General features: G+C 37.1%; 2 protein-coding genes across 8 annotated transcripts; one reads left to right on the top strand and one right to left on the bottom strand.

Annotated features, from left to right (window-relative positions):
• The first annotated feature begins 116 nt into the window (after positions 1-116).
• On the top strand, positions 117-14,508 carry cpne3 (copine III). 2 transcript variants are annotated; one of them, XM_027015825.3, is made up of 17 exons: positions 117-594; positions 3,131-3,271; positions 3,380-3,559; positions 3,852-3,926; positions 4,431-4,502; positions 5,327-5,407; positions 5,598-5,687; positions 6,548-6,646; positions 6,748-6,834; positions 6,976-7,035; positions 7,137-7,270; positions 8,225-8,279; positions 8,400-8,451; positions 8,599-8,732; positions 8,962-9,198; positions 9,727-9,841; positions 10,083-10,223. In XM_027015825.3, the coding sequence occupies exons 2-16, from the start codon at positions 3,140-3,142 to the stop codon at positions 9,835-9,837; spliced, it is 1,599 nt and encodes a 532-aa protein (XP_026871626.2). In that variant the 5' UTR covers positions 117-594; positions 3,131-3,139; the 3' UTR covers positions 9,838-9,841; positions 10,083-10,223. The 2 variants fall into 2 exon arrangements, with proteins under 2 accessions (XP_026871626.2, XP_026871617.2); XM_027015816.3 differs by lacking the exon at positions 9,727-9,841 and having other exon boundaries at positions 10,083-14,508.
• A 1,608-nt stretch (positions 14,509-16,116) lies between these two features.
• cngb3.2 (cyclic nucleotide gated channel subunit beta 3, tandem duplicate 2) lies at positions 16,117-26,666 on the bottom strand. 6 transcript variants are annotated; one of them, XM_081695992.1, is made up of 20 exons: positions 25,764-26,666; positions 25,599-25,664; positions 25,300-25,375; positions 24,915-25,008; positions 23,805-23,965; positions 22,544-22,843; positions 22,127-22,230; positions 21,715-21,765; positions 21,531-21,617; positions 21,372-21,436; positions 21,059-21,181; positions 20,153-20,294; positions 19,748-19,907; positions 19,495-19,592; positions 19,312-19,395; positions 19,103-19,221; positions 18,853-19,005; positions 18,610-18,760; positions 16,786-16,930; positions 16,117-16,525 (listed from the first exon to the last, which is right to left on the bottom strand). In XM_081695992.1, exons 1-19 carry the CDS (start codon positions 26,115-26,117, stop codon positions 16,811-16,813), a joined length of 2,508 nt encoding a protein of 835 aa, XP_081552118.1. In that variant the 5' UTR covers positions 26,118-26,666; the 3' UTR covers positions 16,117-16,525; positions 16,786-16,810. The 6 variants fall into 6 exon arrangements, with proteins under 6 accessions (XP_081552118.1, XP_081552114.1, XP_081552113.1 ...); XM_081695988.1 differs by having other exon boundaries at positions 21,086-21,181; positions 22,127-22,335; positions 25,764-26,660; XM_081695987.1 differs by having other exon boundaries at positions 22,127-22,335; positions 25,764-26,658.
• Between the last annotated feature and the right edge of the window lie 81 nt (positions 26,667-26,747).

Here is a 26,747-nt window from a genome sequence, read left to right as displayed (position 1 = left end):
ACAAATAATTCGTTTGAGGCGAATTTTGACCACTTTGGCTTTCCATAGGATTCTGCCGGCGAGTCGCAATTCGACACAAAACCTATGCAACGAAAAGTGAACGGAGTCAGAATTATGCATACTACCTAAATAGTGACGATCACTGAAATATAATACTGTAATATGATAGCAATAAAAATCCTCAAATAAAATCTCAAAAGTAAATTGCGGTTAATTAAGTCTTATGAGCGGCATGGGTAACTACATGAAGTTGTTTTTCCTCAAAAGAATGAAAGTGTTAGGTTTACTAAATTAATGGGTGAAACAGGTTTTAAGCCTGTTTTAGGGAATCGTTTACTTAGAATATCATTGAAATGTGCAGGGGACATTTAATTGAACTGTACATTAACTGAACTGTGAAACAGACCAACCGTTAACAAAGCAACGACGCATGCCTTACGGGGACTGGCAAACAGCTTCTGCCAAAGGGAGTGGAGCTGATGTTAATGAAGTGTCTTGTGTTAGGCTACCAAACAGGCCCTACAGTGTACTTTCGCAACATTCTGTTTGATTTCATTTCAACCCTAAAGTTGAAGGACACAGAAGAGAATCAAAGTAAGTAGCCAGCTATAACAACACAAATATATAGTAACATTTAACCAGTTCAGCTGGTTTATGCATGGATGGCAAACGTTAGCTATCTTAGCTAGCCATACTGCTAAAGTTTGCAAGCATAAGGTAACTAAGCAAAATTTAGTGAGCCAGCTAGCTAGCAACAGTCATTATAACAATGAAACTGGTCATGTCATCATAAATACTGGTGTGTAATAATTAATGTAGCTCGCACCTAGCGACATAACTACACAACCTAGTTAGCTAATATAATAATAGCTAGCTCACTGGCTACAGGATAACGCAACAGCTAAGTTAGCTGTAAGCTCGCTAACTTCAGTTCAGCAAGTTGTAACCTAACTAGCCTATCCATTTTAGCTCGCGTAACTTGGTAGCTACACAGTAAACTAACGTTACTTGTAAAACATTGTGTGTGGTTTAACTAAGTTGTGTTTATACACGCATTTCTGGACTCTACCAATGAGGATTTGATCTCGCCTCATTAGCGCTGATGACGGGATGTATTCGAGACATCACCAATACTTTTAGCAGAGGACTGTTAGAGGGCCCTAACGTTTAGTTAGCGTTACAGGGCGACAGCTTTGCTTTGCAGCCTTTTATGCACCTACGTTGACTAGATTAGCTATAAAACTTTAACGTTTTTAACATGTTGTTTATGAAAATATAGGCTATGTGATTAAATCAAATAATACGCAATGATATTATGTTTCAGGTTTCTTCACGATGCACTTTTCAGTTTATTCTTGAAAATGCACATTTTTGCCTTCTGCAGAAGAAAAGTTCAAAATATCGAAATATTATTGATCGTCATTAAATACGCAAATAACTAATGGGTCGAAGTCATTACATTATCTGTTACCAACTTGCTTTCCTATTTCTTCTTAATTCTTGTTCTCTCGCAAAAATCAGAACGCCATTTAGTCTGCAGTTTTAAAGCTAGAACCAGTCAATTGTCTAGAAACATTCGGCCTACACCCGAAATAGTTGCTTGTGTTTTTGTGTGGAGTGATCTACCACATCTATCCATCTTTTTCAACACTCCATCCGACCACGTTTTCCCCCTTAGATTTTCATGCGCAAGTTTTTTTTTTTCTTCAGACTGCTCTCATTTCGACAGATTTCAAGATAAAACCACCAAATTCGTTGTGCATGATCCGAGGAGGGATAGAAATTACTCATTTACTTTTCACAACTTTAGCCCTTTTTATCCCTTCTTTTTCATCCCTCTTGTTTCATCCAGTTGACCTCAATTAATTTTCACTGCCTTCTAACTCCTTATGCTATGCTACACCCATATATATACATATACACCCAAATTGGTATAAACTATATGCTAGTATATGTATAGTAGTATATGCATTATATACTATAACCACCAAAATTAGTATAAAGAGTAAGTCCTCTCTATCACCACACATCCTTTTATTTTCCTCCACTCATTCTTTATTCTTACTTTTTCATCCCTCCATCCTTCCCTCCATTACCTTTAGCTGTAATGATAGAACAAGTCAATTCGCAGTACTGATTGAACTACTAGGCCTAGTCACTAAACTGCACTTTATACTAATGGCTCTTGTCTATCCTCCCAATTCTATTCTCTTACTCCTCCCCATGTTCATCCCTCCATCCCCCCTAGAAATCCATAGACTGAATAACTCCCTTAATATTCAAGATATAGTGATCAAACTTGGTAAAAAATATTCCACTGACTGACCACTAGCACCACTCTGCATTTCATACTGATGGCACTACTATCCTTTCATTCATTCCTCCATCCTCTGATAGGAACTTATTGATTTTGCAACTCCCATAATTTTCAAACTTTAGCTATAAGACTTGGTGAAAAGACTCAAAAGCTGAACCCATGCACAAAATTGCAGTTCATACTGGCAGCACTTATCTGTCTACACCTTTTGTTATTTAATTCATCCTTCCATTCTCCCATAAGAACCCATTGGTTTTATAACTCCCTTAATTTTCAAGCTATTTCCCTCAAACTTTGTAAAATGTTTCAACAGTTGACCCTAAGTAACAAACTGTATTTCATACTGACTGCACTCATCTGTCAACCCCTTCTATCCTTTAATTCATCCCTCCATCCTCCTATAGAACCCCATTGTTTTTATAACTCCCACAATTTTCAAGCCATTACCAACAAACTTGGTAAGAATACTGAACAGCTGACTGCAAACTGCATTACATATGGATGATTCTCATCTGCCTATCAGTTCTAGCTTTTTGTTTTCCTCCATCCTCCAAATGAATATAATTACTCTTTCTGTAATTAATGTATATTCATCAAACCGGATACACATGGTTACTTTATGGTTTAAATTACATACTTGCTGTTCATAATGATAGCTATACTGATTTTAAGTTAGCATACCCATAGTTTTCATGCTGTTATAACAGGTTTTGGCAAGTCATCTCAAAGCTTGTTCAAAAACTGTACTTTCTAGTTTTTCATGATAATTTTTGCTTTTTGCTTAAAAATATAATCAGTGACTTTTTTTTAAAGCTTCCACCAATGGCGATGCAGTGTGTGTCCAAGGTGGAGCTGACAATCTCCTGTGAAAACCTCATGGACAAGGATGTGACTTCCAAGTCTGACCCATTGTGTGTGCTGCATTTGAATGTATCTGGGAACCAGTGGTTTGAGGTCAGTTCCTGTGACCTGGCATGCTAGACAGAGGCATATCAGACAAACATAAAACTTCAGCATGTTAATAAATAACTATTTCCAAATGCACTGTTTTTGTTTTCTCAGGTTGCACGCACAGAGAGAGTTCAGAACTGTCTGAATCCAAAATTTGCCAAGAAGATTGTCATCGATTATCAATTTGAAGTGGTGCAGAAGCTTAGATTTGCCATATATGATATAGACAGTAAAGCCATTGAGTTGAACGATCATGACTTCCTTGGGGAGATGGAGTGCTCCTTGGGTCAGGTAAGACATTCCCGTTTACTACCATTCAAAATAAATTAGAATTGCACTTTGTGGTGTATGTATAGAATTCAGATGATGCTATGGCTTATAACTTGAGTATTGTTATTGTTATCTGAGAGCTGAGCATAATAATAGTAGCAGTACTAGCGGTGTGCATGCATTACAATCTGAACAGGAAACATTAATTCTAGGTGGCTATAGCCAACACACACACATACACACACACACATATATAAAATTGTTCTACACATTCACATACATAGTACAAACATTTCATTGTTTTAAAACACAGATTGTGTCCAGTGGGAAGCTGACAAGGCCCCTACTCTTGAAGAACAAAAAACCAGCTGGAAAAGGAACCATTACTGTGAGTTTTTCTCTATTTCACTCAACCATTTTAACAAAATCATTGCAGCCCACCTGGTAAAACAGGTATAACAAGGTGATAGTAACAACCAAGTCATTCATTTCATTTCCAGGGGCACAAACAGTGTCATACCAATAAATATATGTAATTTGTTGTGGATAAGGGTATTGGCAATTGAATGGCATATTGCTGTCCTAAATCTTTCACTTTAGGACAACAATAATCCATTATAGTGTAATTGCGTTTTTCATTTAATATGGATTATGTTGAGATTTGGATATACGGTGATTGTTCTCACAATGACACTGAATATTTTCCATCTTATAAATATTTTCCAATTATAAATTAGTTTATCAAATGTAACTTGTTTTGGCAGAAGTCAGATTTCTGCTTCAGAAATAGAGGTCTAAGTTTTAGAAGCAGGATTAGAAACCAGGTAATTTTAGTTTTCTCAGGTATGAGCTTTTATCTATTCTTCAGTTGAAGATATACATTTTGCTATAGGTAATTGCAGAGGAAATCAAGGACAATAGAGTGGTGAATTTTGAAGTTGATGCCAGGAAACTGGATAAAAAGGTAAGACAAACTTATGAAGAAAAATCAGAAAAATTCTAGAAATATTATGAAAGCATTATTATTATTATTATTATTATTATTATTTTTAAATATATACAGACCTCACTATTATACTTATTAAAATTGATGTGACTGGTGGAGTTGTAGTTTTTGGTTTTCAGAGACAAGGAGTCTAAATGTATTAAAGGCATCGCTGAGGTCTAGGAGAAACAAGACGGACAGTCTAACCAAACTGCTACTAATGCACACTAATTTAAGAGCAGTCTCAGTGCTATGCAAGACCCTAAATACAAAGATTTCTTTACAATTGATTGAGTTCAGATAATCACTCAATTGAATAGAAACTACTTTTTCAACAGTTTTGCCAAAAATTGGCTTTTTAGATACTAAGCACTCAGGAGTCAAGATTACTCTTACTCGCTAGAGGTCTGACAATGGCTGTTTTAGACTATGTTGGTTAAATGCAGTGATAAATTAATATTATTAAGGCAATATTGAGGGCATTAGCCAATAATGAGAAAAAACCTGCTTTAGAAAGTCAGTTGGTAAATGGTTAAATGTGTAGTAAAGAGTAAATGATGTGTATTCAGTAAGTGTTTTTAGATCAGTAGCTTAAAAAGTGCACATAGTGCAGAAAATAATTCTCTGCCAATAAATTCAGGGTGATCAACATAATGAAAATGTAATGAAAAAAAAGACTCAAGTTTTCATGAATGTATGTAACATTATAGGGGGGTGTAGCCATAAATAATGTAAGTGGATTATCTAAAAGATTTAGTATCTTGTTCTGGCCAAGTAATCTGTGCATAATGGGCTGATTGCAGGATTTCTTTGGAAAGTCAGATCCCTACCTGGAGTTTTACAGGCAAACTGAGACAGCATGGCAACTTGCCCACAGAACAGAGGTATGATTCAACTGCTGCATTAGTGAGCCACTGAGATTTAATACCATACCATGTCCATTTGATCAAGAGATGGAAAAATAACTATTTACATGGTGGATGTGGAACAGAAGGCAGTGTCTTAGTAACATGACTTTTAAATGATTGTCTGTTTTACTCTGAGTTAGGGATTTTCTTCTTCTTTGTTATAAAGGTGGTGAAAAACAACCTTAACCCCACTTGGAGACCTTTCAGAATCCCTCTACAGTCTCTTTGTGGAGGAGACATGGAGAAACCTATCAAAGTAGTGTCCCATTGCATCAGCAAACCACATCACTCAATATGAATCTGTATCATTGCAGAATTTTGTTTTCAGAAAATACATTTTATCTAACACTTCTCACAAGAAGCTTAGTCATCATATACAATGGTACTTATTGGTTTTTGAATAGTCACTGATGCTTCTGGAATTGTTCAGCAGTTATCATTTGTGCATTAACATCTTGGTGATTTGTCTTGTTTACTGACAAAAGTCTCAGAGTGGAAAGTAGTTCATTGTTCATTGGTCATTCAGTTAAATTGCTTCACATCTCACAGTGTGATTTGACTCATACATCTTCAGATGAGTACAACTGTATAGTAAATGGAGTGTCACCGTCATTTCATATTCCATCAGGAGGGTTGTATTGAATTCTCGTGGTGTACTTTCTTTAATCACTGTGCTAGTAGTCCAATTCAGCTAAGTTCTTGTTTGCTAGAGACTTTGCTATCTGTCATTCTGTTGTGCTTGTTATGAGGACTCCTTATCATATACAGTATTCATTGTATCCCAAAGAGACCACTTAGGATTTCATGACAGATGTACTGTATCTGGTGATAGACACTGGAGGGGGGCACTCATTTCATCTTGCCTCTGGACTCTTGTAGTGCAATGCCCTGGTATGGCTTTATAAGCAGTGTGTTGATTTTGTAATCATAGTTATAGTTTTATAGATAATACATAGATATTTGCATATCTATGGTTCTTGGTTTGGTGAGTTCTATGCATGCCTTACTATATCTCCGGTTTCTGTGTCATCATGAAGTGATTGGTGAATGCCTTTTGGATAGAGTATGATTGTGTCATATTTTGACTTTTTCCATATTGTACCTTTGACACTGCAGGTAGAATGTTATGACTATGACAACGATGGGTCACATGACCTTATTGGAATTTTTGAGACCAACATGAAACGCTTGCAGGAGGCTACACGGGTTTCTCCGGTGAGAAAACCATACGAGACACTTGAGTTTGACAGAGTTATGGGGTTTACCTGATCACTCGGTTTGTGTTTTTATTGAATACATTGTGTTCTATCCTATAGGCAGAGTTTGACTGTATTAACATTAAGAAGAAGCAAAAGAAGAAGAACTATAAGAACTCTGGTGTTGTGAGTGTGAAACTCTGCCAGGTATTATTACATGCCTTCTCTCATGGTCACACTGGCCTTCCTCTTCCCCTTTATACTACATTTTTAATAACCATGTAATTTGCAGATGCTTTATTTGCATTATGTGGATAGATTGTTTTGAAATGTTCCTTTTATTCTTAGGTTGTGAAGGAGTACACCTTTTTGGATTATATCATGGGGGGTTGCCAGATAAATTTCATTGTAAGGCCACTTATTGCACAGTGCCCCATATCTTATTGTCTTATATTAAAAACCTGCACCTCTGCATAAAAATAACATCTCCCTTACCTTCTCTTGTGTAGGTTGGAATAGATTTCACAGGTTCAAATGGTGACCCAAGGTCTCCTGATTCATTGCACTACATCAGTCCAAGCGGGGTCAATGAGTACCTTTCTGCCATCTGGTCTGTTGGCCTGGTGATCCAGGACTATGACAGGTGAAGCACTATGTACTGGGTTTTTAAAATTTATTTAGGGAAACTTCGTTTACATGATTTTGTTGTAAAACCTTAGTTGCGGTAAGAAATGCAACATGCAGCACAAGGATATAATACAGAAAAGGCTCGTAAACCTATTTGTCTTTAACATATCCTACTAATTTACTGAAAACATTGAGAAATGTGATCATATGTTATATGGTAAGTATATTGTATTTTATTTTATTGCAATCAAGAAATAATTAGCAGTCCAACTGGACATATCTATATCCATCATTAATACTGGGACTCAGTTACACTGTGGATAGCTGAGATAGTAGCAATCTGTTGTTGACTGCTAGCAGGTGAACCTAATTAAGGGGGGCTAGCTAATAGGGGCTAGTTCGCTCATCTAAGTGGGAACCTCGGTTTCATAAACCACCTGACTTGGGCAGCTAGCTGACTTTCCTCCTAGCTAGGTATGTTTCCCTTACCTAAAGTAGTTAAATAAATTACTGGGTTGGAGACAAACTGAACACACAACAAAAAACATTTAAATTCAGAGCCAACAACACAGAACCATTCATATATAGTTACAAAATAAATGCTTATTTAATCATGCACCTGATTTCTGCTTGTTGATACTGAAATACAACAGGTTAAGATGCCTGGAGTATAGTGGTAGCTTGGTTGTATGTGTGGATAGTAGTGGCCTGTTTGCATTGTGGTTTGGAGTCAGAATAGTGATAAACTGCACAATTGTTAAAGACAAAAAAAGAAGAATTCAAATTGGCTATGAATATTCTCAAACTTCAAACATCAGTTAGTGAACCTGAGACCTCTTATATGAAATGACTAATTCACATCATCTTGATTGCTGATTTCAGTGGTCACTTTATTCAGGGAAATTAACATGCTGGTGATGTTTGTGTGTATGAGTATGTATATAAATGGTGTTTTATTTATTTCTTACAGTGACAAATTGTTTCCAGCTTTTGGTTTTGGGGCACAGATTCCACCAAACTGGCAGGTAAATTCTAACATGTAACTTACCTATAGCAGTGGAGGAAGAAGCTGTGGAGAATTGAAGGCAGTGTGATATGAACGATAAAAGTATTCATAGAGAATGAGTAAGAAACTTGTTTTGCAGGTGTCTCATGAGTTCCCTCTCAACTTTAATCCAGCAAACCCATTCTGTGCTGGTAAGCAAGTTATGTGGTAATTTGGTAAGGTCTCGTCTGTAAAATATGTTCAGTTATTGGATGTGTAGCTGTGATTCATTTGTTCAGGTGGAGAATGGTGAAGGGTTGTGTATGTGTGTGTATGTGTGACCGTGTGTGCTACTGTAGGAGTGGAGGGCGTGGTGGAAGCTTATAGAGTGTGCTTGCCCCAGGTCAGACTTTATGGCCCTACAAATTTTGCTCCCATCATCAGACGTGTGAGTGGCTTTGCCCAGCAAGCACTGCAGCAGCAAACAGCCTCTGTGAGTATGCACACAGAACACAATCGCTGGAAATTACTTAAAATGGGCAGTTTTAGTTATCATGTCAAATTTTTTACTGCTTTTTAAAATATAATATGCACCATATGAAATTTCTTTCAATTTCTATAGCTGCATTAAGGTTATGCTCATGTACTACAATGCATAACTGTTCAGGTTAAAATACCTTGTGTACTTCTGCACTCATTTGTCCTTCTCGTGTCGGCGGCAGCAATACTACGTGCTGCTCATCATCACGGACGGAGTGATCACAGACATGGATCAGACCCGCGCTGCCATCGTGGCCGCCTCCCACTTACCCATGTCCCTAATAATTGTGGGGGTGGGTAGAGCTGACTTCACTGATATGGAAATCCTGGATGGAGATGACGGACATCTGAGGTCCCCATCCGGACAGCCTGCCGTGCGAGACATTGTGCAGTTCGTGCCTTACAGAAAATTCCAGAATGTGAGTGGACAACTTTGAAATCCTAGTCTGTACACACAAATCTGGTAGTACAACACAGAGCTCACCTTGGGCTAGATATGTATGGCACCTTTACTTTTATCTTTTTCTTGTTGATTTTGAGCATGAGCTCTGCCAATGCAACTGAACTGTTCCCTTTAACTGCCCTCCCCATCTCAGTTTTGCTAATACTACTACTAATAATATAAAAAACGAGGAAGCAAATTCCATCTTGTTAGTCACGAAGATTTGCATTTATGCTGTGTAAACAGTATTACTAATGCAAACTCTTAAGCTCAATAAGGTGGCACAGTACAATAAATTGTGCTGTGTACTATATTGCCTGTCAGTTGTTGTCATTACTTTCAGCAATATGCCAGTCATTACATTGGCCCTTGGGAGTGCATAGGTGCAGCACTTTGTTTGTTCTCCCAAAGTGTTTTTTGATATGTGAATTTTGACATTGTTTTCAATAGGCATTTTTTTGGCCAGAGCTTGCTTTTTTCTCCCTCTGTGTCCATCTCATTTCAGGCTTCCAGGGAAGCACTTGCCCAGTGTGTATTGGCAGAGTTGCCTCAACAAGTTGTTTCCTACTTCAGATTTAAAAAACTGCAGCCTTCCCATGAACCAAACCCTTCATAGAAATGTAAACCTTCTTAGACATTTTTGCATGTACCATGGAAGCAATTCATAATATAAAATGCAAAGAACAAATTTTAGATTTTTAAATATTTATTATATCTGTAAGTGATGATCTACCAATTTATAGTTTGTCCTCCTCAGATAACTGACATTTAATAATTTTTCTTTTCTTTCTTTCTCTCTCTGTGTGTCTGCGTATGTCTCTGTGTGTGGGTGTGTGTGCACGTGCATACACATGTGTTTAGGCACCCCGAGAGGCCTTGGCACAGAGTGTGCTGGCGGAGGTTCCTGGTCAGGTTGTCACATGCTTTAACATGTTGAACCTCAGGCCTCTCACCTCCAGCACACCTGTAGCTGCTCATGATGGGCCTCCAAAGACAGATGCCTAGTGCTGCTTCAGGGCCATGCAGTAAAAGACCCTGCCTACTTCAGCCCTGCATGTCATCCCCTTAGGGAGTTCCAGTGCCTAAATACAATAAATCACTCTAAGAACAGTATGTAAATGAGTACACCAAGAGCAGAAAAGGACTCAGTTTAGTAAACCAATGCAGCATTTTAGCCCTAAAGCATATATAAAGTATATATTGTAGTCTGTATGTTTTGTTTTCTGTTTTTGTTTACATTACTTGATGAATAATGGCTCAAATTTCCAGTAGTGTCTTACTTTTTTTAAGCTGGATATATTTTTATATTGTTTTAATACTAAGAGCTGCTTATAATTTTTGCCAAGGTTTAGTTTAATGAAAATATTTTAATTGTAAATTTTGCTCAACCTCTGAGCAGATATTGTTTGTTGATGAGGGCTAGCAAATCAAGGGCTTTTTCTATTATTTTATACTTTGCTCATGTTTCCATAGTATCTTACTTTGGTCATTTACTCCTATTCCTGCTCCTTTGTATAAAGAGCACACAATCATCATGAGTACTGTACAGCTGATGACATTCTTGCTTTGAAGTGGTAGTGAGTCCTGCAGTAGCTGCCAGTTGACTGGTAGTAACATTGGTAGTAACATTAATACCTTAGTGGCCTTTTTCAGACTAAAATCCAGTTCCACAAGCAATGGTAACTGCATAACATAAGTGATTTGAGGCTTTGTGGATGCTTGATTAAACTACCAATTAATAATTTATGTAGGCTATATTCCATCTTTTTATGTTTTCCATACAGTGGGTGAAATAAGTTATGTGTAATAATGAGAAATGACACAGGGAAAAAGTATTGAACACGCTTGGTGAAATGTATTTAATACTTCGTACAAAAGCCTTTGTTGGTGATGGCAGCTTCAAGATGCCTCCTGTATGGAGAAACTAGTCACATGCATTGCTCAGGTGTGATTTTGGCCCAATCTTCCACACAGACACTTTTCAAATCCTGAAGGTTCTGTGGGCTCCTTCTACGACCTCCGAGCTTTAGTTCCTTCCATAGATTTTCAATTGGATTCAAGTCAAGTGATTGGCTGGGCCATTTATTTTCTTTCTCTGAAACCAATTGAAAGTTTCCTTGGCTGTGTGTTTGGGATCATTGTTTTGCTGAAATGTCCACCCTCGTTTCATCTTCATTATCCTGGTAGATGGCAGCAGATTTTTATCAAGAATGTCTCAGTACATTTGTCCAGTCATCCTTCCTTCAATTATTATGATGCATGCCAGTGCCATACGCTGAAAAACAGCCCCACACCATAATGATCCCACCTCCAAACTTCACTGTTGTTATGGTGTTTTTGGGGTGATATGCAGTGCCTTTTGATCTCCAAACATGGTCTGTATTATGGCATCCAAAGAGTTCAATTTTGGTCTCATCTGACCAGACTATATTCTTCCAGTATTTCAGACTTGTCTAAATGTTGTTGAGCAAACTTTAAACACGCTTCAACATGGTTTTTCTTTAGCAATGGATTCTTGCGTGGTGAGCATGCATACAGGCCATGGAGGTTGAGTGCATTACTCCTTGTTTTCTTTGAAACAATTGTACCTGCTGATTCCAGGTCTTTGTGTAGCTCTCCACAGGTGGTCCTTGGCTCTTGGACAACTCTTCTGAACTCTTGATTTCTTTGCGTGTGTGGATTGGATGGGTTGTTACCAACATCTGGTGAGAATTTCATGTCAATCGCACTTTTAGAAATATATTTACTTAGAAAATTGATGTGTTCAATACTTATTTCACCTGCTGTATGTTAACAATCGAGGCTCTTCACTGTGTGCACAATTATTAGGCAAGTTGTATTTTTAAGGATTAATTTCATAATTGAACAACTACAGTAGTCTGTCAATCCAAAATGGAAATAAACATCAAACCTCAGTATTTAAGAAAGTAAAAGTGAGGTTTTGGCTTTCCTTGGAGAATATATGTGTACATAATTATTGGGCAAGTATTAGTGTGCAGAATTATGCAACTAAATGAAAAACAGATTTTCCCCATCTCACTTATTTTTTATTTGTTGAAGTGAGAATAAGCAAACAGCTCAAAATTTACAAATAAACATTTGACATTCACATTTTTTAAAATCAGTGACCTTTTTCTGCAGCAGCAACCACAGCCTCCCATACACTGTTCAGAGAACTGTACTGTTTTCCTTCACCATAAATCTGTTTAAGAAGGACCCACAAATTCTCAGTAGGGTTTAGATCAGTTGAGGAAGGGAGCCATGTCATTCTTTCATCTTTAAGGCCTTTACTGGCTAGCCACGCAGTGGAGCATTTCATCCGATGGAGCATTGTCCTACATAAAAATCATAGTCTTCTTGAAAGGTGCAGACTTTTTTTTCACTGCTTGAAGAAAGTGTCTTCTAAAAACTGGCAGTAGGTTCTGGAGTTGATTTTGAGTCAATCCACCCCGAAAAGGTCCAACTAGCTCGTCTTTAATAATACCAGCTCACAGCAGTACCCCACCTCCATCTTGCTGGTGTCTGAGTTGAAGTGGAGCTCTGTGCCTGTTACTGATTCAGCCATGGGCCCATCCATCTGGTTTGTCGAGTCGCTCTCGTCTCATTAGTCCATATAAATATCTGTCTTCAGATATTTCTTGGCTCAGTCTTGACGTTTCACCTTATGTTTTGTTCAGTGGTGGTAGGTATTCAGCCTTCCTTACCTTGGCCATTGTCTCTGAGTACTGAACACCTTGTATTTCTGGGCACTCCAGGCAGGTTGCAGTTCTGGAGTTTGACAGCACTGGAGGATAATGGGTTACTGTTATGTCACGTTTGTCACGTTTAATTCTCAAATCTTTAGCAGGTAATTTGCCTCTTTTTTTCTTTTTTTTTTTCCAAAACGTTGCTTGCAACCCTGTTGACTATTTGCAACAAAACGTTTGATGGTTCCTAGCAATTTTAAGAGTGCTGCATCCCTCTGAAAGACTTTTACAATTTTTGACTTTTCAGATTCATTTAAATCTCAATTTGTTTTGGCCCATTTTGCCTGAGGAAAAGAAACTGCCTAATTATTTATGCACACCTTGATATAGGGTGTTGATCTTCTTAGGCCACACCCTCCCTCATTACACAAATACACATCACCTGATATGCTTAAATCCAATAAACATTCAAGTTTATACAGCTTGGAGCTGGAAAATATGCATAAAAATTATACGGTCAAAACACTCTCTTGCCTAATTGTGCACACAGTGTACAGATCTTCACTGATCTTCGCTTTTTTTAATGAATTTAAATATTAATCTTAACAAATAAACAAATGTCCTTATTATAAGTATTCAAATTTCCAAAACTGTAAACACTGCTTTAAATATTTTTTTTCTCAATTCTCATGGTGTGCCACAAAACGGTAAAGTTTGCTTTTACATAGGGTGCGTTTTTGTTAGTTAAAATATGCATTAAACATTTATTACATATGGTATTTAACATATGATTGAAAGGTTTGCTGGAAACTGATTGTAAATGAATAGTTTAAAAGTAGTGAAGGGTAAAGGGAAAAAAAAGAATTTAAACCAAGACAACTAGGCAAGCCTAGCTTTGTCTCTGCACCTGTCCTAAAATAATGGAGGTAGGCTAGTTTGCATACGTATCACCACACATTCCAGGTAGCGCTCACTGCACTAACTAATTTTAGCTGTGCTGAAATGTGGCTAGCTACATTCCTAACCTATGCACGTTTCAACAGTGGCATTCAGACAATCAGTGACTATACCTCTTCTAGAAGGCGTGTTATGTGGTTTAGTAAATCTCCCTTTTACTTTGTTGCATGCAAATGTAAATCTATTGATGATAGTAGTAGTAGTAGTAGTAATAATAATAATAAAATGTATTTATATAATGGCAAAGACCCAAAGACACATTGTATTTATAAAGTGCCAAGGACCCAAAGACACTTACAATAGTCAATACATAAGACATTGATAGACATACAAACATAACATATACAGTATATCAAACTTTTACAAATAGCACAAATGTTTAAGTCAATATATCAAATAGTTTTATTTATATATGCTGTTTCTTTTAAACAAAAACCACAATAACTGTCCACTGTCCACTCCAGTTAACTGTCCTAAGTTACAAGGTGATAAGTGACCGATTTAATTAATGATTGTGAGATTAGTTTGTTTTTAAACGTGTACAATTTTCATTTACAAATTTAAAATCTATTAATTTGTCATCTGTATAATGTAAAATTGACTTTTACTTGGCAATATAAAGCATGAACGTATTTGAAACCTTACTCCATATTTTCTATATCAGATTTCTTTTTAAGCAAGTTTACATATTTGTATTACCTTTCATGTCAAAGCACAGCTGCATGAACACAATTACAATAACAGATTAAATGGTAAAAGCTATATAATACCATGCTAGATTGTGGCAGTTTTTTCTAAACTATATTACATAATTGCTGAACTAATATTGTCAGTTAAGTCAGTTTTCTCAAATATAGCTTGAGAAAAATGTTTTGTAGGTGCATATTTTTATTTTAGAACTTGGGTTAATCTATCAGTTGTTAATTTTTTTGGTAAAAGAATTTTTAGATAATACTAATTTAATTCCAGAAAAAATTATGCAGTCTGGAATTTTGTGTTTGAGGTTTTGGAAGAGATTTGGTTTAAAGAAATGTGTTTAAGTGCCCAGTTACTGATATATTGTATATTAAATGTCTTAATTCTATGAATGGTCCAAACTTAATGGCTCAGACCAGGGTTGATTACTGTCATGTATTTTAAATGCAGGTTACTAGAATGCTATTTGATCATGTGAGATTATATATAATTTTTTATTTATTTATTTTTTTGCTTTGCCATCACAGTTGTCACTTATCTCTCCAATCGTCCATCAATGTAATACTATCTCAGAAATTAATGGATTTAACTAGAAAGATAAAAGATGATAAATTTTGCAATCTAAAAAGTTTGAGCAGAATTTGAAGTAGATTTTCGTCAGTATGGTGTTCATTCTGAACAGATTTACCATGTTCTCAGCAATTGTAAAGAGCGTTATACAAGTTTTCAAAATTGGTTCTCAGCATGTTATATAAAAAGTCTCTTTGGGTACACAACTGACTTGCGCTTTAACCTCAGCAACATGTCCTAAGAACCTGGTTATGATGGTACTGTGAAGAGACACATCTAAACGTATGTAACACATCTAAACTGCTGTTTTAAGATGCTGTTCCAGCCTGTGCATTTTTGTCTTTGAAATGGCTCTGCACAGTGTCTGCCAGGATGCAGGTTCAGGTTTCATCTCATTATCTGTACACGATGGCCACCACCAGAGGGCAGCAGATCATCAGTTAATGGAGGTACTATATGGTCTCAGCATGAGTGCTTCTTTTGCTCGGTGCAAATGCAAAACATTTACAGTAAGCAAACTGAAGTTTGGAGAATACCAACATAATCTGAATGAGGTTTTCTTTTTAACTGCATAACTTTTGAATAGGGTGGTGTTCTGCAAAATGACTAGGTTGCAGCAGTGGCTGTTCTCTTCACCAGAGACACAGCCAGCAGCACTGTTTCATGTAACACTGGTTGGTAATACTGCTGTTGATTTTGTAAGACTTTTTATTATCAGAATTATTTGCATCATCTTTAGATGCAAAACAATGACATGACTTTTAGTAGCTCAGTATCTTACTAAATGTGAAAATAAAACTATAGCATTTTCATTCTGAATTGGGTTGGGGAGGGGCAGTTTCAATGCACCACTAGCTTGTATGCTGATGGTGAGTACTGTTTGAGCAGCATAACAATCTGGTGTAAACGGAGGACAAAGCTTTAGTGGAATATGTACATTGAAATATCCTGAGACCAACATGGAATAAAGTTTATAAAAATGGAGCTTATGAATTTTCTTTGCCAATACCAAATCTAGTTGGTAGTACCAAGTCCCTCACATGGTGATTTTGTGTAGTACAGGCAAGAGTTTGAGTGCAGGTATTACAGGAGGTATATAGGGATTATAGTAATTATTATTTACAAGAAACAAAACATTTGCATTTGGATACCTTGAATATGGTGAGAGTACATGTCATTACTTCTGGTCTTTAGAAATGACAGTTTCAAACAAAAAGCTAACTAACTGTGAACTCACACATGGAATCTCCTTTGAAAAAAAGCTTGAGGTATTGACTTTACAATTAACAAAGCACTTTTGTTAATATACATAAAAGGGTAAGACTTTTCAGTTTTGCCTTCAGGTGGCTCACTGAACAACTTGAACTGAAAACAGAGGAAGTATTATCCAGGAATCTACAGTCATGATGCAGGAACAGAATACAACATGCATCCTTGTTAGGTTCCCACCCTCAAAGTTCATCATGAAACATGGAGCAAGAATGCATTATATCCGTAATAAGTAATATATATGTATAATCATTTCCGAAAGACATTTCAGTGCACACGGTTATTCAAACATCCTTTACAACTAAATCCTCCGCATGCACTGTGGATTAAGCTTGAAAGATTCAGGAGGCTGAGAGGTAGGAGAAGAGGACAACATAAGTGCAAACCTCTCGTGTTAAGAGCCCGTTTGGTTCAGCAGGCCTTGTCCAGCGGCCCACAAGTATATTGGGGGCACCTGCCATACCCCTGTGCAGGTCTCAGACACCACAGGAAGGACGAGGATGGACACCCTCTCCTGCTGCTGCAGTGTAACTATGGGTACAGTTGTTATTTTGTTAAAATCATAGTCTTGTCATTGCTGTGGTGATGGTGTCATGACATGGCCTGTGATGTTAATCTAATTTTACATTTGGGTTCATGTTGCCTGTGAAAACACACTGAGAAGCATTGTTTTTATTTATTACTAAGCTGATGTAACAAACTCTAGTGGAATTTTTAGGAGGTCTTTTAAGTTTACATGTACACAGCAACTGATGGTACCAGCAAGCACACAAAGGAAACAGCACACATCCATGGTAGACAAAAACCAAAATGAATATGCCTGCAAAGTGATCTTAAATTGTAAAATCTATTAACCTACAGAACTTTGCTTTTGTGCTGTATATTTTCCTACAAATCTTTTTCATTTCCAGCTTTGCTTCCTGTGGCTATTAACAATAGGCTTTTCTTGCAGGGATATTAATATTTACATCATTGATACCAGTCTGTTACAGATATGTGTCACACTTGCATACTATTTCCAAATTTAAGAATAATGTTTCTGATCATACTCTACACATATTACAAGACCCTCAGGAATGAGCAGTGCTGGTGTAAACTGTCACCATAAGCTGTCTACATCTGTCACCATAAGCTGTCATTAGGAAGGTTGTGAAGGCATTATGCATTAACTGTGCAGGGGAAATGTAAATAATTTATTTTATATAAGACATGGAAAAACTTTCAACTTAAAGCTAATATTTAGTAAATTGTGCATGTTATGTCATTTTTGGTTTACTTGTTTTATGTAGACAGAGCAGATGATCTCAGTATTGTGCAATTAAATTTTATTTTACAAATAGCATACTTGTCTTATGTATAAAAATATACAACAGCAACCACAATAAAAAGGCCTTTTCAATAGAGGGGCAGGTGCTAAAGATGGTGTCCCAGGACTTTGGTCGGCTGCTGTCTCACACCATAAATTCATTTCCAGCTTGCTGAATGTTCCTCAGATCTCCTCAATCTCACTCTTTGGACTACTTTTGGACTAGTGAAGTGTGCATACCAACAGTGCTGCATACTGTGATTGTAAACCTATCAAATACACTTATAAGATAGCTGCATCTAATAAGGTGGTCAGGAAGGTTTGGTACAAGGTAGCTACACTTCTAATAAAGTGGCTGGTAACTACAGAGGGACCAGTTAATGAAATCTCACAATGTTATGTCTAGGCTAAGGGATTATGCAGGTGGGTTTCACCATTAGCCATTTACAGGATCCATTGGCCCTGTTAGCAAATGAATAGTGAGCACCCTAACTGTGGGTCCTATGTTTGTGGATACAAATGCCCTAGTGCAGCCGTGAAATTAGAGTCCCATGTGTTTACACTGGATGTATTGGATGAAACATTGAACACCAGCTAATTAGTATGAAGATTACCTGTTTTATACCTAATGTCCTTTATTACAAATAAAAATGTAATAATGTCTAAAAAAGTTTATCGATTCATAAATGGTTTACATATTAATAAAGTATCTATATAATCTGCAAAACAGAATGTGCTACACCTAAGGGGAATGTCATTTGTTTTTCTTTAGCAACTATTGATGATCTTTAGCGCTCTAGGAAATAGAAAAGGTAAATAAAAAATATTCAGTAAATTATTATTGTATGATATGGGACTACAAGAATGTACATTTGACTCGGTTTTAAAGAAATTGAGTTCTTACCTTGAGTTTTTCCAAAAATCCTTTTTTGTTGAATTTTCCAAAAGCGCGAAGCATTTTAGGAGTGGCAGGCTTGCCTCCAAACAACTCTAGTCCTTTCTTCCTCTGTTCTTCTGTCCCGACTGCAGCCGAGTCTTTGGCCTTCATCAGGGTCCTACAAATCAATCAGTATTGTTAGCAATCTTTGTCGGTATAAATGATACTTCAGTATCATTATATGCAAGACTTTTTAAGAATTGATCTGACCTTCCCTTTCTGGCCAGAACCTTCTGGGATTCTGGGTAGTGAATCAGTATGTCATTGAGGTCTTTCTTATCCAGCACAAAGAGGTTGGCAAATCCATGTGCTGCCACATTAGCTGTTCTTCTGTTGCCTCCATTAGCTGAAGACTGTAGAAGACTAAGAGAAAGTCCGTTCTAAATCAGTCATGCACTCTGCCTTTAGATGACTCTATACATAAACATACTGTAAGATGTATAACTGAGTATCGCCTCACCTGATCTCACCAAACACACAGCCTGCCTTCAATGTCACAAAGACAGTCTTGTTGTCGGGTCCACCAATGACCTGCACCTCCCCGGCTTTGATGATGTACATCTCCTTACCAATGTCACCCTGTAGACCAAAATGGCTGAAATAAATTGCCTTTATGTCCTGTTAGTGTTTGGTAAATTTGAACACCCTAGTTAACATTTATGAACTGGCCTTCTTGCAGACAAAGTCTCCGGGCAGATACACGATAGACTTCAGCCTCAACAACATGTCTACCAGCATCTGGTTCTCGCACCCCTGTATAAGCATATGTTCAGTAAACCCTGCATTATTTTTAGTGTCCATAGTCTCTCTGCAGAGTCCATGAATTGGAGCCAGGGAGCAAAGGAATCTCACCTTAAACAGGTCAATCTTCTGAAACGTGGCAAGGTTAATGTCTACAGCAATAGCTGTCCTCATCACCTGAGGCATCTGCTCCAGTAGCTCTGACTCGTCTGATGAAAGAGTGACAGAACATGTTCTGTCTTATCCCACTTCACCTACCTCATCCTAGAATCTATATTTTGATGTCATAGTCCATTTTCCATTCCATTTCATTCTACTTAGAACATTTGCATATGTATGCATATGCCTACCAAACAGTTCTTACCCAGAATACCCTGGGAGGCCCAGGTGTAGTTGTACCATGTACGCACTCTATGTTGTACCAACTTTGGAATACGGTTTGACACCATGTAAGCCACACATGCATCCATAGACGTGCGGAAGTACATTTCACCAGCAGTGGCAGCACCAATGACGTCTCTCATCTGTAACACACCATCATGCGCTGCAGCACCAGATGTGTTCATCCCACTTAAAACTGCTGATTCTGCCACATTCAAATCAGTGAAACGTTAGCCAAAATAAATTTTTTAAACAATGAGTGGAGCCTACAAAGTTTACAGAATAAAATCTAAAGAATATATCAATTGGTCAGATGTGAAAAAATAAATCCATGAACAAATGGGTTTGGTTGATAATCCTGCGGAATTCTACACCTTGTATGTTTTACCTGTCCTATTAAACTTGAGAAGACAAAGACACCAACAAAAAAATTTGCCAACTGAAACGTGATCTCAAAAATTGTGTGAGGCTCAGGAAGCCCGCCAATGTTGATCAGGGTCCGCACAGCAAAATAGTAACAACGCAAGTACCTGTTAAACAGAAAGTAGCTTTTAATCTTTTATAAGCTTTAACACAAAACTCTTATACTCAACATATAGCAAACTGAATCAATATAAATGTCAATGGATATAAGAAACTCAAATAGCAAAGCCAGTAGAAAAATCAGTGCCGAATAAGATGGAATAAAAAAGCTGGAGCAAAAAAGGTGTAGAGACAAAAAAGTCTACCTGGCCAAGAACCATGGACAAAAAATAGCCCCCCAAAAAAATAGTTGGTCATCTGAAAGATTTGACCAAATAAGGTGTAGTTCTGCGATCATCAACAGGGATTTCTCTGAGTAGACGAAACACCCCAGGTAGCTATGAGAATATAAAAAAATCAGAAAGGCTAATGCCTCAGAATAGTTCATGGACCACAGTTTATTTTAAATTTATTTAAATATCAAATGGGTTTTCAGGCAAAGATTAATCTTAGTTTCAGACTTTTAATTCTCCCGAGTTTTGTCTTAATCCATTCCTGAGAAACCAGTTTGTAGAATTTACATTTACATTTACATTTATGGCATTTAGCTGATGCTTTTATCCAAAGTGACTTAAAATTACAATTTCTTGTTTTGTTTTTTTTGGGTGGGGGGGTGGGGGTGGGGTTGTCCTTTTAAAATGGTTTCATTTAGGATACATCACACATACTCACATACACATACTGTGATTTTGAGGAATGTGCATATTCTAAGCTACAGTGTTCATTAATGATCACTTCTCTTATCTATTAAACAAATGATGACGATACATACGCATTGCCTTCACCGCTGTAAACCCACTTGTTTGTGCCAATGCCTTGGTATTCAGAGGCCACATAAAAAAGGCAAGAGTTGATATGAAGGACAAACAGGAGATATCCAATGGTACGAATAACCCTAACAGAATAATGAGAGAGCAAATGACATGGGTGATTATAAAAGGTCATGTCAACACAAACTGTAAAACTGAAAAGTAATAATTACATATTTAGAAGCAGAAAAAATACCTTAATAAGTAAAATAATGATAATACTGTTGAATTTGTATATAAGCAGCCTTATGATTGTTATAACTTATGATTACATACCTCCAGATATAAGCTTTAGTCATAATGCCCTCAAGTCGATCACTGAATTCATAAAATGCTCCAATCTTACAAAAAAGAGTCACCATCACTGATTTTACAACTATGTATCAGAATATATAGTAACAACCACAAATCAAAAACAGCCACGGCATGACATACTTTCATGATGCGATTGATCCTGAAGAGAGACCGGAATCCAAATGGCATATACAGCAAGTCCAGGGGCATGACTGATATCAGATCATACTTAACAGGAAAAAAAAGTTGAGAAATGTTACTACTGAGTTTCAGTGTGAAGGCCAAAATAAATGAATGCATTTATGTCCTATTTTTTTTTCACTACCTGAAATTTTCTTGAGTCTCTGTAGTTCTTCTTAATAACAGTTCTATCATACTGACAAGATAAAAACAGAACAATGTATTTTTGATAATGGAACAGAACTAGTCCATTACTGAATATATCCATATATCCACATATATCAATATATACATTGTACATTGTGTATATATACATATTATACATATACTGTACCTACATTGTTATATATTTTTTGTATTTTTGTGTATATATATATATATATATATATATATATATATATATATATATATATATATATATATATATATGACTATGTACGTGACAAATAAACCAAACTTGAACTTGAACTTGAAGTTTTGAATAAGATGAAAAAAGATAAAAACCTTTTGTTAACATGCAAATTCTGATAATATTCTACTTAGGTGTTTTCACATACAATGATGTCACCAGCTATGCAGAACTGCAGTCGTGGCTGGAAAACAAGCATGTCGATGATGTAGATCAGGTCTGCTAGGACATCTAAGGTGACCCACAGAGGAACTGTTCCAGGAGTGTGGTAGGGGAAAGCCATGCGAACCGGTATGAACCAAAGGTTGTAGTTCAAGGCAATAGTGACTATGCTAAGCCAAATGATGTACCAACGATCTAGAGATGAGCATACGAATGAGTAAGCAAGAATAGAAATTTTTATTTTATTTTTTTTATATAAAGCTGAAACAGGTGCCATGTAATACATGGGTGTGTTTAAGAATATTTTGGCAGGCCTGTGGTTATTACTCTGGTTACTAATAAGTACAGTATTACGCTTATCTTTTTTCCCCCTGGGTTTTATGTTTGATGATGTGTTTATAACCTGTGAATGGTTCCAGGGATCTGCCCAGGAGCTTGTCCACACTGTCTTCAATTGGTTTCAACACAGTGTCCATGATGCTGCCTTTGAGTTGTGGACATGTAGAACCCTTCTGCTCGGCTGGTGCAGCTCCCTCTTTTTTCTCCTCGTTTTTCTTTTCCTCTTTCCTTTCTTCTGTCTCTCCTTTCTTCTTTTCCTCAGCTTTCTCAGCCTCCTCCTGTTTGCTTTTCCTTTCCTCCTCATCTTTTCTCTTTCTCGTCTTCTCTCGCCTTTTTAAGAAATCTTTTTTTCTCAGAACAGGTGCTATGTTAGGAAAAATGGCCAGATGTTATAGTGATAAGTAATAAATATGTAGCAGATGACTAGTGATAAATAAATTTATAAATAAATAAGTAGGCATGGGTGCATCTAGATATTTTGGTGTTATTTCCTTTCAAATAATATTAAACTGTCCTTGGTAATCTAATTGATAACTTTATAGTGCTTGAGGACTTTGTGTAATGGTTTATAGATATGGATTTGAAATTAAACATTACAAAAATAAAAGATATGAACATTGATTTCCATAAAGTGCCCCAGTTTTCACCACTTCTATTGATTAAAATTACAGCAGCTGACATTATTGACAGTTATAAACACCTGGGGACAAGTATTGATTATAGGCTGTCCTTTAATGTAAATACTGATATAATTTGAAAAAAAAAAAGGCTAGCAAAGACTGTATTTTGTAAGGAAATCCACTATGTTTAGTGTGGACAGAAAGATCATGAGCCTTTTAATTAAGTCATTTATTGAATCTGTTGTTTTTCTGTAATTGCTAAGTTTGGGAACATAAATGTCCAGAATAAGCCACACTGTTAAGGTGGCACACAAAGATAATTGGCGTTGTCCAAACTCACTTAAATAGCATATTCATTTGCCATGTCACCCAGAAAGCATGCCTGGGCCTGGAACTCTGAGTTCCAGTTTCTTCCTTCAGCAGGTAGATTTAAGTTCTAAATGGTTCAAAGCAACATATGAATAAACTCTTTCATAGCCAAGGCTATAAGGTTATTACATCTGTGATATATGTTATTTTTAAATTACTGGATTTAATATATGAGCTGTATTGGGTGTTTTTGTGGATGTTATTAATGCAGTTTTTATTCGTGGTTTACACATTTAGTATATCTGACTGCAAAACAAATTTCCCCTCTGGGGACTATTAAAGGAGCTGCACTGAGCTAAAGTGTACTGACCTGAACTGAACTGACTCTATACTCACTGACTGGAGGACTGTGCTCTGGTGAAGATGCATATGGGTCTAGGAGTTTTCCCTTGTACACGTCTGTTCTTTCCCGCATCTGTTTGATTATCTCTCGAAGTTGTGCATCCGAGTATTTGTTTATTACAGTGTGATGTGGCAGACAGGGTAGTGTTTCCTGCCTAAATCAAACAAACAAACTTTCCAAATAATCATTCACAACCAACAACTTAACTGTAAATGGCATAATTCAGTTTGGAAAAATATAGTATTACTAAATTTTAAAAAACTTCATGAAAAACAATGTTACCAAATTGACAATATTAAATAAAATTAGTTTAAATTATCCTTCTTTCAGAAAACTTCCATTGATTATATACAGTATAAAATATATTCTCATGAAAACAAATATGAAATATGACTTGCAGATTTGTAAGTTGTGGGACAGGTGTGTGCAATGTTTTTTTATGTTCTATAACATCATTCACAGCACATCAGTGCATACATTTGAGTTCAAATTCTGCACTATGCATACAAAACAAAGTGTCCTTGGCCACAATGCCAAGGGGCACTTATCCTCCTTCTGCCAAATTAAACTCTGTGACAGGCTAAATGCAAGGGGATGTGTCTTTCATTACAATAACTACTGATTTGATGAAGGTCTTGTTTTTCTTTTTCTTAGTGTTGTTGCTTCAATGTAAGTAGCTCTCAAGAGCTTCTTTAATCACAAGTGCTCCAAACCTCGTAATCTCTTCTCAGCTTTTCACCTCAGTAATCCTGCTTTCTAGCACACACAGCTCCTGTGGGTAATGTTTGCGTCTGCTGAATAAGAGAGTGAATGCCCCACGCTTTTGTTTTATTCAGGTTTCCAGCTGATCCTGGAATTAATTAGGCTCAATATTTTGTGTAATCATCTCATTAATCAAATGCAAGTTCTGGCCAGTGAGTCCATTCACATTAATCAGCGACTCAGTAACTGAATTAGTAACTGATCTGGTTTGCAAAGCGGGCTTGGTGGCATAACTAGTACAGAAGAAAAATGGTTGATATGTATTAAAAGCCCTCTGGAAGTGAGCCCCAGTCATCCTGCAGGTATGCAAAGATAAAACTGTTGAACTACTTCAGTCTTACCATTCAGCTTGTGGCTGTCCATTGGCCGGGTGAGCTGGCCTGTCCTCTGGCTTTGGGCTGGGAGCAGGGACACAGGGCAGGGAAGCTGATGGTACTGGAGAGGTTATACACAGACACACAAAGGATTTAGAAGGGGCTTTCTCTTCTCTGCCTATATTGGCAGTGCTCCCACTGGTAGAGCAGTGCACATACAGACGGGGCTGTAACCCTTGACTGGAAACATACATTGCAGCCCAGGCAGGTCACTCTGACTCTATTACCTGGACCGCTACTAAACAAAACACAGAGCATTCAGACCTATGTTAGCTTATGTTAGGCCTATTCATGGAGGCTGTGGGGGAGGATTTCTCACAGATGCTACAGACTTCATTATCCGTTCACTCACCAGGAGCTTTTTCCACTTCCTTGGGCTGTTTTTCTTTAGTTGGAGGCTTTTTTCCCTGTAAATTACATCGGTCCAACTTTGGAAAAATATCAAAACACAAAATTCAGATTTTTCTAAAAAATAATTCAAATAACCTGATCTTTTGTCAGGTGATTGCAGTGATTATTAATGTCAATATACACTCCTGACACACAAAGAAAGGACTTGGTTAAAGCCAGTTCCAACAAGAACATGCTGCCATAACTGTTTAAACAGTAATAAATATGATACAGTTTACATACATTATCCTCTACCCCTACCTCAATACTTGCTATTGCTAGAGGGATGCTTGCAGTAGAAGTGACAAGATTTATTCCGTTGATGTCCTCAATTAAGAAGAAAATAAAATAGGTTCTTCAGCTAGGGAAAATTAACAGGCACTAAAAACAAACACAAACTTGCATCTGAAAATGGTTGCATCCTACCATAGCTGGCTGAGGCAGTGGAGCTGATGGAGGAGTTGATGAAAGAGCCTGTTTGCTAGATGGAGGTGGAGCTTGGGCTGGAGCTGGGCTGGAGCTGGGCTGGAGCTGGGCTGGTACATGGGCCATGACTGGGGCTGGGATTGGACCCATGGAGCCTCTGATAAGCTTCTTAAGAGTGCTGAACATACCAAAGGCAGACTGGTTCTGCTGCTCTGGAAAGGGACTGTACGAGATCTTTTCTGTGCTTATCCTCAAGCTCCCCCCCAATGGAATTAATGCTTTTAGAGCACTAATACCCACTTGTATCACTACTGCCACAGTTTGAGCTAAACATAGCACACACATGTAGCACATACATGTAACACACTAATATAGTTCATTATTTTGTCCAATAAGGAATGTTTTTTTTTTTTTCTAGTATATAATGCTATTCCAAGGAGTATTCACATGTTGCTAAAGAACTGTAGATGATTTAAACTGCATGAGAGCCAAGTTGTTTTGCTTGATTTGTATTGATCAAATGAAGCCAAGAACCACTGACTTAATTAAAGCTTATAAGCCTCTTCAGTGGAAGGGATTACTCTGGTGTAGTCTCATAGGGTATAGGCAGAGCCTACATGCTCAAATATCTGAAATAGTATCTGGTGACGGTTAGCTGATGGCCAAGTATAGAAACATGAAACATGGAAAGAGCTTGCAAGTACATAACATACAGAAGATACTTTAGAGCAGAGTGGAAATACATTAGAGCAGAGTGAAAATGGCATACAAAAAAGGCAATGATAAACATAAATGAATTATACAAACTAGGAGAGTCAAATCAACTCAGATAAAACCAGACCTCTTTAATAATGTGGCTAAGCTGTGAAATTTCAGAAGGGTACTGTTGCAGTGAAAGGCTTTCAGACTCAGGCATGGGCATAGCAGAGAAGCAAAAGAAACCGCCTAGCTAGAGTTCACGGGACTTTGCCCTGGAACTTTTCC

This window comes from Electrophorus electricus, chromosome 14 (genome assembly GCF_041902795.1).
Source record: "Electrophorus electricus isolate QZ-2024a chromosome 14, ASM4190279v1, whole genome shotgun sequence".
NCBI classification, from domain to species: domain Eukaryota; kingdom Metazoa; phylum Chordata; class Actinopteri; order Gymnotiformes; family Gymnotidae; genus Electrophorus; species Electrophorus electricus.
Note: the sequence above shows the minus strand (reverse complement) of the source record. Positions and strands in the feature narration are given on the sequence as shown.

Excerpts from the sequence above, each read along its gene's own strand:
- cpne3 (XM_027015816.3), top strand. The coding sequence starts at position 3,140 with ATGGCGATGCAGTGTGTGTCCAAGGTGGAGCTGACAATCTCCTGTGAA. Across the intron at positions 4,503-5,326 it reads CCAGGAAACTGGATAAAAAG|GATTTCTTTGGAAAGTCAGA; the intron begins GTAAGACAAACT and ends GGCTGATTGCAG. Across the intron at positions 8,280-8,399 it reads AGATTCCACCAAACTGGCAG|GTGTCTCATGAGTTCCCTCT; the intron begins GTAAATTCTAAC and ends CTTGTTTTGCAG.
- cngb3.2 (XM_081695987.1), bottom strand. The coding sequence starts at position 26,117 with ATGTGCTACATGTGTGTGCTATGTTTAGCTCAAACTGTGGCAGTAGTG. Across the intron at positions 21,437-21,530 it reads GGATCAATCGCATCATGAAA|ATTGGAGCATTTTATGAATT; the intron begins GTATGTCATGCC and ends CTTTTTTGTAAG. Across the intron at positions 19,908-20,152 it reads TCTCAAGTTTAATAGGACAG|ATGAGAGACGTCATTGGTGC; the intron begins GTAAAACATACA and ends GGTGTGTTACAG.